General features: G+C 43.6%; 1 protein-coding gene and 1 pseudogene across 3 annotated transcripts; both read right to left on the bottom strand.

Moving 5' to 3' along the window:
* Nucleotides 1-739: 739 nt before the first annotated feature.
* On the bottom strand, nt 740-9794 carry LOC124001338 (ribosomal protein S6 kinase delta-1-like). 3 transcript variants are annotated; one of them, XM_046308053.1, is made up of 12 exons: nt 9704-9794; nt 8766-8888; nt 8224-8397; nt 7330-7454; nt 6746-6838; nt 6463-6510; nt 5656-5788; nt 3902-5419; nt 3695-3784; nt 3451-3533; nt 2074-2169; nt 740-1921 (listed from the first exon to the last, which is right to left on the bottom strand). In XM_046308053.1, exons 3-12 carry the CDS (start codon nt 8357-8359, stop codon nt 1811-1813), a joined length of 2433 nt encoding a protein of 810 aa, XP_046164009.1. In that variant the 5' UTR covers nt 8360-8397; nt 8766-8888; nt 9704-9794; the 3' UTR covers nt 740-1810. The 3 variants fall into 3 exon arrangements, with proteins under 3 accessions (XP_046164009.1, XP_046164010.1, XP_046164011.1); XM_046308054.1 differs by lacking the exons at nt 8224-8397; nt 8766-8888; nt 9704-9794 and adding an exon at nt 7997-8138; XM_046308055.1 differs by lacking the exons at nt 7330-7454; nt 8224-8397; nt 8766-8888; nt 9704-9794 and having other exon boundaries at nt 5656-5802; nt 6746-6833.
* On the bottom strand, nt 8784-13858 carry LOC124001386 (annotated as a pseudogene).
* Nucleotides 13859-15481: the final 1623 nt, after the last annotated feature.

Below are 15481 nucleotides of genomic sequence, written 5' to 3'. Positions count from 1 at the left end.
TATTTTTTCTGAGAAAAGATGGACTGCAAACAGTAAACACTATAGACTAAGAGGTGGTACATGGGACAGGTTTTTATCTGTTGTTACACTGAAATCACAGTGGGTCCTTAAAGCATTTAAAAAAAATCTGATTCACACACACCCTAAGGAAAGTATCTTTATGTTGTGTAGAGAAAAATAGATTTAACAATCTTACCTATCCTTTTTGTTGTCTACTGTTTACAAAGACACTTGCCTTTTTTACAGAATGCTCTCAAAATGACTGACGATGACAATAACTCAGAAACCAGGTGGCTGGTATGGTTTAAAATAGCTATCGCCAGGGCTTGGAAGCTAAAAGAAATAGAGAAGTTTGAAAGACGCATGCCAGTGGCCACATCACAAGTGCGTTTTAATTTCTCATGCACAAGTCAGTGGATAGACTGAGCTGTGGTAAATGTTTAGTTATGAAGGCTATGTACAGATGACCAAGCAAAAATACGAGGCTTTGCTTCTTTTTTATTAACCTCAAAGTATTTGACAATGGAAAAATGTTTCATGCTTGGTTTGTAAGGATGATATTCATGGATTCACTGAACAAAAATATAAACGCACCATGCAAGAATTGACAGAGTTACAGTTCACTCTTTACCCCTACCTACATGTACAAATGACCTCGACTAACCTGTATCCCCGCACGTTGACTCGGTATCCCCTGTAAATAGCCTCGTTATTGTTACTTTTTATTACATTTCTTACTTTGGTAAAAAAAAATCTTATTAACTGCCATGTTGGTTAAGGGCTTGTAAGTAAGCATTTCACTGTAAGGTCTACCTACACCTGTTGTATTCAGCGCATGTGACAAATAACATTTGATTTGATATAAGGAAATAAATTCAGCATCTGGTGTGTCCACCATTTGCCTCATGCAGCACAACACATCTCCTTCACACAGAGCTCTCGATTCTGCAAACCCACAGTTTCCTCGTGTGGCTACTCTCAGACGATCCCACAGGTGAAGAAGAATGTGTAGGTCCTGAACTGGTGTGGTTACACGTGGTTGTGAGGCTGGCTGGTTGCACTGCAAAGTTCTCTAAAATGACGTTGGAGGCGGCTTACGGAAGATAAATTAACATTACATACTCTAGCAACAGCTCTCGTGGACTTCCTGCAGTCAGCATGGTAATTGCACGCTCCCTCAAAACTTGTGACATCTGTGGCATTGTGTTGTGTGACAAACACATTTTAGAGTAGCCTTTTATTGTCCCCAGCACAAGGTGCACCTGTGTAATGATCATGCTGTTTAATCAGCTTCTTGATATACCACACCTGTCAGGTGTATGGATTATCTTTGCAAAGGAGAAATGCTCACTAACAGGAATGTAAAAAAAAAACATTAACAAAAGTTGAGAGAAATACATGTGTATGGAACATTTCTGGGGTCTTATTTCAGCTCATGGAACATGGGACCAACACTTTGTTGCGTTTATATCTTTGTTCAGTATATTAACAGAAATATTGCTTGTCATTTTTATGACAGAAGTACCCCAAAAGTCAGCTGATAAAGAGTACACTTTAAACTTTAAAACATCTTGCCCTACCATATGTCAAAAGGACAGGTGAGGTTTACACTAGCCTCTATCATTCAAACATGGAGGTTGGTTGTTGCAGGGTTGACATGTTAGCTGTGTGTCTGCTGCTCTGAATTATACTTCTAATCTATCATCTTTCTTTGGGAAGTAAGATGCTCAGGAAGTAGCACCAGAGCTGGGGCTTCAACAATTTTAGCCACAAGGGGGCAGTGGCTGCCCAGAACAGTTCACACTGCATGTTAACTTGACAGTGCCTTCCAGGAGACACCATTGAAGAAGGGGTGACACTTGATGTCACTCACACCACCGCCTCCAGAGCCCAAACGATAACCAGGATCAAACTGCAGCAGCTGTGGAACATGTAATTGTCACTCATTCAGAAATACATGACTTTGTACAATGTTTATGGCTCTGTGTTTCTGTGGTAGCAGGCTAGAGTTGATATGTTTACGGTAGCTAAAGTACAGGCCGCATGGGTGTGTAAGGGGGATGCAGTTCTAACCTCAGTGAGCAGGGAGGCGGCTGCAGTACTCAGGTGGTCTGGGATCAGGAGCTGGGTGTGAGAATGCACCCCGGCTGGGTGAAACTGCCACAGGGGCTGGAGGCACAGGCATACAGTTTCATTAAACAACCATGCCTTGATAATGGTACCAACCATGGGAGCAACTTTGGTTTTAGAACTGGGGGGCACATATACACTGCTCAAAAAAATAAGGGGAACACTAAAATAACACATCCTAGATCTGAATTAATGAAATATTCTTATTAAATACTTTTTTCTTTACATAGTTGAATGTGCTGACAACAAAATGACACAAAAATTATCAATGGAAATCAAATTTATCAACCCATGGAGGTCTGGATTTGGAGTCACACTCAAATTAAAGTGGACAACCACACTAAAGGCTGATCCAACTTTGATGAAATGTCCTTAAAACAAGTCAAAATGAGGCTCAGTAGTGCGTGTGGCCTCCACGTGCCTGTATGACCTCCCTACAACGCCTGGGCATGCTCCAGATGAGGTGGCGGATGGTCTCCTGAGGGATCTCTTCCCAGACCTGGACTAAAGCATCCGCAAATTCCTGGACAGTCTGTGGTGTTGGTGGATGGAGCAAGACATGATGTCCCAGATGTGCTTAATTGGATTCAGGTCTGGGGAACGGGCGGGCCAGTCCATAGCATCAATGCCTTCCTCTTGCAGGAACTGCTGACACACTCCAGCCACATGAGGTCTAGTATTGTCTTGCATTAGGAGGAACCCAGGGCCAACCGCACCAGCATATGGTCTCACAAGGGGTCTGAGGAGCTCATCTCGGTACCTAATGGCAGTCAGGCTACCTCTGGCGAGATACCTCTATCACCTGCAGAACCACTCCTTTATTGGGGGTGTCTTGCTAATTGCCTATAATTTCCACCTGTTGTCTATTCAATGTGCACAACAGCATGTGAAATTTATTGTCAATCAGTGTTGCTTCCTAAGTGGACAGTTTGATTTCACAGAAGTGTGATTGACTTGGAGTTACATTGTGTTGTTTAAGTGTTGCCTTAATTGTTTTGAGCGATGTATATCATTTATACCCCCCCGTATTGTAAACACTACAAACAGCCTACCCGACCGCTCGGAGGCGTCCGATTATAGAAACTGGGGGGGACAAACATGCAATTTCAGAATATTGGGGAGGGAGGGGGGGGGCAGACATGCAATTTCAGAATGTTGGGAGGGGAACATGTCCCCAGTGAAAGTTACGCCCCTGGTACCAACAACAGATATTCATTATCAACAGGCCCAGTGGGCAACAGTTAGTAAATCCAGGTTTGGATTTACTACAGCACAGGGAAAGAAACAGATAGAGACCATGGAAAATAGAGTGTTGTTTACCATTCCAGTAAGAAGTTCAATCAGCAATGCCCCCAGACTCCACCAGTCACAAGCCTCTGTGATTTTGGACACACCTCCAATCTCTGTTGGCCAACAACAGAACTTGTTCTTTACATATTTATTGTTGGATCAAGCTAAATGTCTGATTCTTACCACTAGATCACACTTTATATCTAGGGTATGAACCCTATGTGTAACGGTTGTAACATGTGACTGAAGTTTATTGAATGAACAGTGTTTTCACCTGGGGCACAGTACATCTGGTCCATAGCTTTAGAGTTGATTTCTGACTGAACTTCACTCCACTGGCCAAAGAATGTCAGGCAGACCTTTCCTAGTGAGAAACATCAAATTATGTCACAATCAAAGTTAGTTGAGTTTTCAAGACTCGTGCCAAAAACAGACCAACGATGACACCTCTTACCAAGTTAAAGTGATTTAGGTGACTAACCATTACTCGTGAGCAGGACATTCTTTGGGTTGAGGTCTCGGCACACCACACCTTGCTGGTGAAGACTCTCCAGGGCCAGGAGGATCTGAGCCCCCAACAGACGCACCTCTGCCTCAGGTAGCCCCCAGCTACTTTGCCTGGCCCTGTCTCTCCCTCTGGAGGCCTTGGCTGGGAACTTGGGTAGGTGGCACCAGCCATCCACCTCAATGATTTGATCCTCATCCTGTCCATCCGATTCCTCTGACTTTAGGAAAGCATCCATGTCCCCCTTCCGGCACTGTGGGGAGGCCCCTGTGGGGTCAGGGGTGTTGGGGTAACATAGTGATCCTTTCTCTCGGGGGAGGTCCTTACTCACAGGGCTCAGCAGCTCCCAGCCCTCCTCCACCTCCTCCCCTGGCTCTCTGCCAGGAGGCCCCACCTGATACTTTACCCCTGTGAGGGCCAGAGAAGTGCCTGGCTGGGTCCCCAGCTGTGTCCCAGTACTGTGACAGTGAGGGACTGAGGGGGGTTGAGAGTTCCCTGAGGATGTCCTCATGAGCTTCAGCTTGTCTACTGTAGAGGGACACACAGCTCTGCCAGGCTGGGGAGTCTCTGTGTCCCTGGTTACTGAATTCACCATGCTCTCCTCAATGTGATGGTTTACCTTCTCATTCCCTCTACCCTGGTGTGTGTCTGTCACCATGCTCACAGTGTTCTCAAGTTCTCTACCTGAAACACTGTCTCGGTGAGAGCCATTGGAGGTCAAAGTTGCTCTCTCACTAACCTGACTTTGATTATGGAGGGGTAATTGCAATGTATTGGGAATGTAACTTTTCTGTGAATATAAACTGATAGTAGGATTCTTGAAGTTCACTGTTGACCCTGTACCACCAGAAGAGGTCTGAGTTGTTTGAGGTACAGATTTACCTGCAGCTATATCTGAGTCAGTACAAGTCCCTGCATAGGGGGCTGGACTTTTACAGTTACGAGTCAGATCAGCCTTCCACACAATGTTGAATTTCAAACTGGATTCCATTTTTTCTGTTCCAGTGGCCTTCCTAGAGGGCTCAGAGGTGATATCAGGGGCCTGATCGATACACGGATGACCACAGAGAGCAGGTTTGTCCTGAGTTTTAGAGTGCAAACACTGACTGAGGCCTACTGGATGGATATGGGGCCTGGTGTCTGACCTAGATAAGGAGGGCTGTGTCGCCGGAGTGTGTGGCGCTGCAGACCTGGAGTTGTTCTGCAGGCAGCCTGTCTCCTCACAGTAGGAGTGGGTCCTACAGCTTTCTAGACGATGCTGAGCCTCGAGCCAGAATGCCGGGGAGTCTGTGTCTGAACTCTCCTCGTTCTCCGTCTCCAGGAGAGAGGTTTTCTCTGTGCCCCCTCTGTCATTCTGCTGGTAGTCTGAGCTGATGGTAGGGGAGGTGTAGCTGTTCTTCAGTTTGATCCTGTGCTGGCTGGGACTGGAGCATTCTGGGTGCTCTTTGGCTCGGTCGTTCCTGACCTTGTGAAGTTTCGAGAAAAGCTTCCCACCTACAGATCATAGAATAGTCAACACATCAGACAATAGTTGTTTTTCTTCATTTTGAATTCAGCTACCATTTCTACTCTCTATGGCACCCTTGACCCAAAATGGCTGAAAAGTGCAGACATCAGCAAAAAAGGAAAACTGTTGGTTCACTGCCTTTGCATGGCTGTAGGCTAGATAAGAGCATCAGCTACATCTCCCATACTGCAGGGCTGGCAGGCAGAGTCTGTGTTCAGCTCACCTTGAACATGCTCCAGATGCAGGTACACAGCATCCTCACTGACATAGTACCTCAGCAGCTTCACCATGAAGGGGACGCCCTGGGGGATGATGGTGGGCTGGCCCCGACTCTCCCAGCTCGACTTGGGCAGGCTCTGTGACGACACAGCTCAACAGATCAACACACATATTACTATGCTGTTATTACCTTTGTCAAAATACAACTTATCACTACTGTACTACACATTCTTTTCAGGCTAGTCTTAATAAGTCTATTGTTAATTGATCGAAAAACAAATCTTTCTACAAAAGTTGGCCCTACCAGTGCCTAGAAAGCATTTTTTCTGAGACCTACACCGTAGCCAACCCTGCAACATTATGTTCCAATAGCAACTCTCTGGTTACAGAAATGGGAGGTGCATTTGCACTAAGAGGGTCAAAGTACAGGGCTTTTAGCCAGATCAATGGAGAAGGATACTCATGGAGACAAGGCTGATAATATTCCTATAAACTGGGCTGCCCTGGCTGGCTGGCTGGCAGGGATCCAGACAGTACAACAGACATTTTAGCATTTAGCAAACACTCTTATCCAGAGCAACTTGTAGGAGTAATTAGGGGTTAGTGCTTGCTCAAGGGCACAAAGACAGATTTTCCACCAAGTCGGCTTGGGGATTCAAACCAGCAACCTTTCAGTTACTGGCCCAACGCTCTCAACCACTAGGCTACCTGCACTGCTAGATAGCTGTACTACATGTGTACTCTGTCATTCTGCCCTGCCGCCCTCCCCCCTGACATACTGTATTGGCAGTGCTGAGGCATAAGTACTTACTTTAACAACAAAGTTTTCCCTGGTAATCAGGCTTTGGACAATCAAGACCTTGGGGAGAAGACATACATTTTATGTTAGTTTAAATAGAGCTGAGAATAAATTGAGTAGTATGTTAGTAGATGGTTATGACCGTTTTGGGACAAGTTCATATTTGGAAAGGTAAGCATCATGGTTCACTGGATCTATAAGACATGGTTAATAAAGGGTTAACTACAGCCAGGAAGTCTGTTGAAGAGAATATCATCAGCTGGAACAAACAGTTCATGTATAAAAACCTCCCTACCTTATCGATGATCCCCACCACTTTACACATCTCCAGATCCTCCACTGGGGAGCTCAGGTGTCTGATTGGCCGGAATCTCAGACTACTGTAACCCTGATGATAAAAAGAGATTACTGCACAGATGTCAGCAATGTGGACACGTGTTTGTGTTGAATTCACATCTGAAAGTGCTTCTACTCTGGGATTAGTTACAATCTTAGGACATATATTAGAATGTTACTTAAGAGAGAGGGGAAGTGAGAGCGCCCAGCGGCCCACCCTGGCAGATCGTGTAACAGAGGGGATGTTGTGCTGCTCTGTAGCCAACCTCCAGAGACTGTTAGCAGCACAGACTGGTTGCTCTGAAGATGTGACTCAGACTTTCCCAGAAGGAAATGATTCAGAGAGGTGGACATATAAATAGCATGTCAACCAACTCTTCAATAAACAGACTAGACATATAAATCAATACAGGACTAAAAAGCTGGAAAATGAGTGCCCACAGATGGTCAGAACAGGTTGATTACCATTCATAAGATGTGCACAGTAGTATGGCATGTTAATCGTGTCGAAGGAGGGTTTACTGTAAAAAGTAATCTTCTTACCCCTAAGTGAGAGTTCCCCTTCCCCAGGTTGTCCTGCAGGTGGGAGATAAAGATTTCCTCGGCCCTCTTCAGATACTGAGTAGTCTTCCTCTTCACTGCCTCCCGGCGCTCCTTGTTAGGGTCCACTGGAAGACAGACCAACCTCAGATTTCTCTCCCCCTCACACAGAGAGGGACTGAAACCTCACTTCACTAAACTGAAATCAACTCACAGGGATTGACATTAAGGGTTGCCCTATTGCCCGGGGCAAATGAACTGTGCAGTTGCGCAACTTGAGCCTGCTCTGAGGTTGCCCTATTGGCCAGGTGATAAAAAAAGAAAAAGTAAAACAACCAAACTGTAAAGAATTCCAGTAGCCTAAAACTGATCTTTCTCATTCCTCCACATTGTTTATCCTAAGTGAATTTATGGCATTTATGCCAGTCAGAGAAGCTGAGCCTGCTCTTAGTTGTATTTTTTACTGAACTACCGAATTCAAAGAATTCAAGTCCTGCAAGTGATCATAATCTGCGGGCAACCCAAAAAAAACTCCTGACTTGCTGTATGGGCAAGTGCCTTTCAGACTTTAATGTCAATCCCTGACTCATATAATTCAAAAGCTTCTGTTTTGCCTACCTCACTAAAACAGCAGAGGAAAGAGAGCAGAGTCAAATTCAGCATGCTTTACCAGAATGGAAATCTCTCCTCTGACTTTGGCTTTCTGAATTCCTGTTTTTCCTAGCAATGATTTAATTCTGCTTTTCAATGGATGAATCATGGACCGACAAATCCACATGTTCCTGTTTCATACCATGTGACTTGTTCTCACTGTGTTGACTAGCTGATCTACTCAATATCACCTTAACCAGAACCCTGCATGTTGACAGAATACAGTACAGTAGATTACCACTGTACCTTGAACTCCATTGAGCAGCAGGTCAACCCCGTTCTTGTAGTAGCTGAAGGCAGCCTCATAGTCTTCACTGACCTCCCTGTCCAGAGCCATGCGGATCTGCTTGGCTGCCTCCACCAGGTAGTCTCTCTTGGCCATGGCTGTCCTGGCTCGACCCTGTGGAGGTCCAGATGGGCCTGGCAGCCGCACAACAGACCCGGTTAAAGGAGTGTATTGTATGTAAATCACACTGATCTGTATGTTCTAGGAGGGATCATAACACGACTAGCCACCACTAAGACTTTACTCTCTTTAAAGGAAGTTGCTAAGAATAATCCCTATGCTGGCGGTGAATGATTGATCAAATCTCCAGAGGTGGTAACTGCCAAAAACCAAGAGTCACTATTTCCCCAGGGCTACCGTAAATCCCTTATCTAGTCACTTGTCTGAGAAAAACATGACAGCAAAGCACGAGACAGAGAGTAATGTGATCAATAACAGACTGTTTCTCTCCCCTTCTCCATGCTAGCGTCAGATCATAAACTTGTGGAGTAAGTTGTCTCACATTTGCTCCCTGGTCCTATCAGCAGTGGGACTCATCACTGGCAGCAGTCAGTCGGCTCACTGGGGGGTCATCCTCCTCCACTTGAAGGTTAAAGTCTTTGTTGATGAGCATGACGATACGAACCTGGGTAATCAAGAGAGTTTTGGTTCAACTTCACCAGAGCACAGGAAGTGATTGAGTGTGCTGCTCCTGTATTATTGATGAATGAACAGACACTGTCAGTGCTGCCGGGGTGGCCGAGGATCGAATGATGACTCAGAGTGCTTAACTGCCTGATGTCCACTCATTCATGTCAGACTAAATACATATAGGAAAGCTGTGGGCAGATCCCTGTTGTCAGGGGACTTATAAATGCTAATGTATTGCAATCAGAGAAGCTCTTAGAATACCACAAATGTGCACTATGTGCTGAAGCCTTACTACAGTACCATTGTGACATGGGGTTAGCGTTGTATACACACCCACACACATACACTCATTATCATCCCTCATACAGTCTGAGGAGGGGAAGTCAAGCCAAGTAGCACTGCAGCACCCTAGTGTGTCTGTCGTTGAGAATCCACACAGCAAAAACATGCAGTCAGCCTCCTGCAGTATTCCCATGATACATGCACCGACATCCTTGATACCAATGACAAACATATCATGTGATAATAGAGACAAGATTCACAATGGAATAATCACATTTGTTTGTCTTGAATGGATAATTGCTTGCATCACACACACATCATGGTCGCCACACGACAGACAGGGATGCTATAGCATATAATAAGCCGCTGTCATGAAACACAGCCATCTGCAGTCTCTCTTGATCCTCCCTCACACTGCTATTTAAGCATCTCTTATCTGGCCCTCCTTAGAGGGGCAGGCAGGCTAGATAGATCTAGAAATCAGTGCTGCTACACACACACAAACACCACTACATGTATTCTACCTACCTGATGTGATCAGAGCATGCCCTGGACCCACCGCTCCAGTAGCAGCCTGCGTCCTCAGCAGCCTCCCTCCCTTCACGGACCTCAGGAAAAGGAGGAGAGAGCTCAGCGAGGCTGCCTATTGGCTTGCGATGATGTCACTAAGGGTACCATTAGCCACAAGGCCTTCACTTCCCCTCTCATCCTGACAGATGCAAGATTTAAAAAGACAGTGCTATTTTTGTCGTGCTGTGTCTCCAAACCTCTTGTTCAATTTCAGATAGATTTTGCAATATGTTACAGTACGCTATAGTGTAATGTTGTATGAAAATGTGAATGAGTCAATGGATTTGTACAACAATTACCTGAAACCGTATGAATAGAATAATGTGCCTGGTTCATTGTTGTATATGCAGTGGGTGGCTGCTATGTGGGCTCACCCTGCCTGGTTAGTCTAATCAGCTCTGACTTGGTCCTCAGTACCAGTGGGAGCCAGCTTCTCACTGGAGCACAAAGAACACACCCAGGGGAGGGCTTGCTTACAGAGGAGCCGGGTGGAAGCTCCAGCCTGAGCCAAAGGAGGGGAGGAAAGGAGGCGCCCAGCCCATCAGCCCTAAGCTAGGGTGGGAGGGGTCTGATATCATACTGGGGATGAGTCATATTGAGGTGCTAGTTATACGGATTGACTCAAATTCGACTGAAAATTAAGGGGTGGGATACTGCACCCCAATACTCTTTCTCATTGGACTGCCTATGTAATGGGAGGGAATCTGACACAGTGGCTGAGTATTTTTAGTAATGATAATAATGCACATTTTATTTTTCAATCCAATTTCAAATGAACCAAAATAGAACACATACAGTTATTTCAATGCTTCGGTTTGATTTTATTTCAGGAATTCAAGAGACATGATTTTAGAATGCATGTCAATGCATCAGGCAAAGTAATGAATGTCTATCGATTCAGCAAAGCCCCATGCTGCCAGAAAGTCATATCAGTCACATCAATCAAGATACGATTAGACCAGAGGGGGAATCTAGTCTTTGATAAACTTGACACTATAGGGCACATAGTAGCCCTTGTTGTACATGTAGATTTTCTGATCAATAGGGTTGTAGTGCAGGTTTAAATATTCATCCTGGAACTTCTCAAATGGAATGTGGAGGTAGTTCTGCTCTGTTTTGGTGTCATAGGAGTAGAATATCTCCTCGGTGTGAACATCGACTGGTCTAGTAGCACCTACCAATGATTTGTACACACCGGTACTCCATACATCCTCTATACCAAATTCATCCTCGTTTACTTTGGCAATGACCATTTTACGGCTGAGAAATCCATGTTCTGATTGGCTGAGAAACTGTATGAGAACGTTGCACTGGCCTTTTCAATGACTCTGTAGTCATATTTGGATGTGGTCAAATTCAGTTTAGCCATGCTGAATGGGCTGTTTTTCTGCTAATACAGGGTGTTAATTGTTGCCAGTACCCTGCCATCCATTTGCTAAGGTATGTTGTTTAAATAAATTCCTTAAAACCAGATTTTGATAGTTGGAATAAAGATCAAATGTATTCACTGAGGCACTGCTATAGGCACCATACCAATACATTGATTCAAAGCCACGATTGAGTTTTGAGTCTTTCCCCCACCCCCCAAATCTGTAGCCTGCATTCAAGTTTGCATTCAGTTGCTGACCACTGGCTTCCCTACACTGGCGATGCCTTTGTGGTTGCAGGAGCCTGGGGGGAAATATAAATAGCTATTAATAATATGTATGACAAACAAATTCACAAACTACTGCTTTGATGTAATGATACAATATGTCAACAATGCTACCATAACAGAGGCTCCTTACCAATATCTGGGTTTATGCCCTCCTCTTGGTTCTTCTGGCACTCCTCCAGCTTCTTCTGCAGTTTTCCAAACTCAATACAGATCTCCTCCAGGTTACTCTTGTCATAGCTCTCCAACTGATTCACAGTCAGGCTCATGTTGCGAATCTATGGATGCATGTGTACAAAGGACAAATAAGTATTTAGTTCGACACAGCAACATTCCTCATGCTCCTGCATCATATTGCCTGTCACTTATTTATTATGCCACTGCCAGTCATTAATAGATAGACAAATATATCGGAATGACTATCACACATTTACCTCTGCGTACAGGCTGTCGAACATAGGCGAGGAGGAGTTGAGGGAATCCTTCAGCTGTGTCACCAACAATTCAAACTCTCTCAGCTCGATCCTGAGAAGCTCGAAGTCCAGTCGGATGTACTGGTCCGCTCTCCACAATCTCAACTCTCATAGTCAGGTTCCTCAGCTCAGCCAAAAAGATCACCAGCTCTCCCTTTGAACTGTCCAGCTGCAAGAGAGACACAGGTGGTAGTCCTGGTGTAAGATATCTAGTAGGCTATACTGTGAATGAGGTCTCAGTTAAATATACACATGCATCTCCTCCGAGGTTTACGAGACTCCCCTACAGATGCAGTCACATTGCCAGAGTCCCAGTCCTCCATTGGCTGGAGGAAAATACAAGTTTTAAACTGGCAGTCTATTTGGAAGTATCTCTAGCTAGTATCTCTAGCTGTTAAGTTTTAGTGGAAGGAGAAAATGAAAGTCCCTTACCAGCCAAGGCCAAGGAAAGTCAGGAGCAGTAGAAATGGAGCCATCTTGTCTCAAGTGTTGTTCCGGTGAGTCTCCTTGTCTGTTCGTTCTATATTTTTAAAGACCCTCCTATCAGCTCATCAGAAACATCTTGCTTCTTCCCAAAGTTACTGCTGTTGCGTAATAGACTCCCTTCAATTCTTGACACAATATATGCAGACATCCTTGTTTGATAAAATATTAAAATACAATTTTCTGAAACATGTCTCTTATCCTTTTATTGATCACAATGATGATGTGGACATAGAGTTCATGAGAAACAGGCCATATGGTCATATGATGACGTCATGTTATAGATGGTACCTGATATTATCAACCGCGTAACCTTACTGTCAATCATCAGCAATGTGGCAGGATATCATATGTTGACATAAGCATATGATAGTATAATAAAGAATTTTCCTCCTTATTCCAATTATATAGCCTAGCAAGTTCCAGCACACAAATATTACTTTATTTCTCCTCATGGGACTTTAGATTGTATGTTGGTAAGAAGTATAGTACTGGTTTAAGTGTTTGATTCTGCCCTAGTTTTTCCATGAACCACATTTTAGTAGTTAATTCACTCAGAGTTCCATAGTCCGATCAATACGGTTATGCATGTTTGAATAATAATACATTGCTGATATAATAAATGGCTTTTGTAAATTATTCTTTAATTTACAGGAAATGATGGCCAGAGTGGATTGGGTTTATCGAGTATTTTTTAGACAAGGGAACAAAGCACATTTGTTTTTTCAAGACTTTGTGTTACAGTTTTCTTCCGGTGAAGGAGAAGCAGACCAAAATGCAGCATGGTTACTTGTATACATCTTTAATAAAGATGAAAAACACGAACAATACAAAACAACAACCGTGACGTGAAAACCTAAACAGCCTATCTGGTGCAAACAAACACAGAGACAGGAACAATCAAAGAATATGGCTGCCTAAATATGGTTCCCAATCAGAGACATTGAGAACCACTCCAGACAGCCATAGACTATACTAGATAACCCCACTAAGCCACAATCCTAATACCTACAAAAACCCCAAGACAAAACACACCACATAATAAACCCATGTCACACCCTGGCCTAACCAAAATAATAAAGAAAGCACAAAATACTAAGACCAGGGCGTGACACTTTGCTGTAGTCTACACATGTAAACTTTCAAATGAAATTGAACACGTTTTATTTTCTATGTGGTTAGATATCAATAATGAGCAGACTAAGTATACTCAGGAATGAAGGAGGTTATTGTTAATTAATTCTTAACAATGTGCTGCATATTGAGAGAGATTATCCCCTAATACAGTATCACAATATCCCGCTATAATGTTGGTGACACTGTTTGATACCTACAGTACATGAAGATGAATAAAGTCTACAGCCCAAAACTAAGTTTCCTCTAACTTTAAGTTTGGAACTGAATTTGCTATCAGCATAAGGGACTGTTGTCAGCATGGAAAAAAACATTTAAAGTATTTTATATAAGATATAGTCATGCTTATTAGCCACAACTGACCTTCATTTGGCTGATACACATCATTATATAAGTACTAATACACCTCATTATATGAAGATCTGGTTGTGGTGCCTATCACACTCCTTCAGTTTGTGCTGTATCTTGATGTACTCACGACGGGTCACCAGCAGCAGGTTCTCATCGTACCACTCCAGCTGGGTCAGGACCACCAGCATGGAGGAGATCTGACAGAGAACACAGATGAGCAACCACAAGACCAACAGTTTTAAATCGTACAAAAGAGAAATATCTCAAGTGAAAAGTCGACATGGTCATTGAACATAGCTGTATCATGACCATATGAGTTGTTAGGAACAGTCTTGGGTAGAGTCCTGGTACTAAATGGTATCTAAATGGTATCTTAAACAAATAGTTCATAGTATTGAGCTAAGGCACATCAATTCAACAACTAACCCAACAACTAAAGATAATCATACCATGGAATTTAGCTGGGTAAGAATAAGGTTTGCATGAAACGTGGCCATGTATACTGGAATAATATTTATTTTGGGTAATACATGGACTCTATGTAATTATTATTATTAATACCTATTATGAATATTTCCAGTAAAAATAATATACAGTGGGGCAAATAAGTATTTAGTCAGCCACCAATTGTGCAAGTTCTCCCACTTAAAAAAGATGATAGAGGCCTGTAAATCTCATCATAGGTACACTTCAACTATGACAGACAAAATGAGAAAAACAAATCCAGAAAATCACGTTGTATTATTTTTAATGAATTTATTTGCAAATTATGGTGGAAAATAAGTATTTGGTCAATAACAAAAGCTTATCTCAATACTTTGTTATATACCCTTTGTTGGCAATGACAGAGGTCAAATGTTTTCTGTAAGTCTTCACATGGTTTTCACAAACTGTTGCTGGTATTTTGACCCATTCCTCCATGCAGATCTCCTCTAGAGCAGTGTTGTTTTGGGGCTGTTGCTGGGCAACACAGACGTTCAACTCCCTCCAAAGATTTTCTATGGGGTTGAGATCTGGAGACTGGCTAAGCCACTCCAGGACCTTGAAATGCTTCTTACGAAGCCATTGAAGGAGGTTTTCACTCAATATCTCACGATACATGGCCCCATTCATTCTTTCCTTTACACGGATCAGTCGTCCTGGTCCCTTTGCAGAAACACAGCCCCAAAGCATGATGTTTCCACCCCCATGCTTCACAGTAGGTATGGTGTTCTTTGGATGCAACTCTGCATTCTTTGTCCTCCAAACACGACGAGTTGAGTTTTAACCAAAAAGTTATATTTTGGTTTCATCTGACCATATGACATTCTCCCAATCTTCTTCTGGGTCATCCAAATGCTCTCTAGCAAACTTCAGACGGGCCTGGACATGTACTGGCTTAAGCAGGGGGACACGTCTGGCACTGCAGGATTTGAGTCCCTGGCGGCGTAGTGTGTTACTGATGGTAGGCTTTGTTACTTTGGTCCCAGCTCTCTGCAGGTCATTCACTAGGTCCCCTAGTGTGGTTCTGGGATTTTTGCTCACCGTTCTTGTGATCATTTTGACCCCATGGGGTGAGATCTTGCATGGAGCCCCAGATCGAGGGAGATTATCAGTGGTCTTGTATGTCTTCCATTTCCTAATAATTGCTCCCACAGTTGA

Source organism: Oncorhynchus gorbuscha, linkage group LG17 (genome assembly GCF_021184085.1).
Source record: "Oncorhynchus gorbuscha isolate QuinsamMale2020 ecotype Even-year linkage group LG17, OgorEven_v1.0, whole genome shotgun sequence".
Classification (NCBI taxonomy): Eukaryota; Metazoa; Chordata; class Actinopteri; order Salmoniformes; family Salmonidae; genus Oncorhynchus; species Oncorhynchus gorbuscha.
This window is presented reverse-complemented; position numbering and strand designations above follow the sequence as displayed.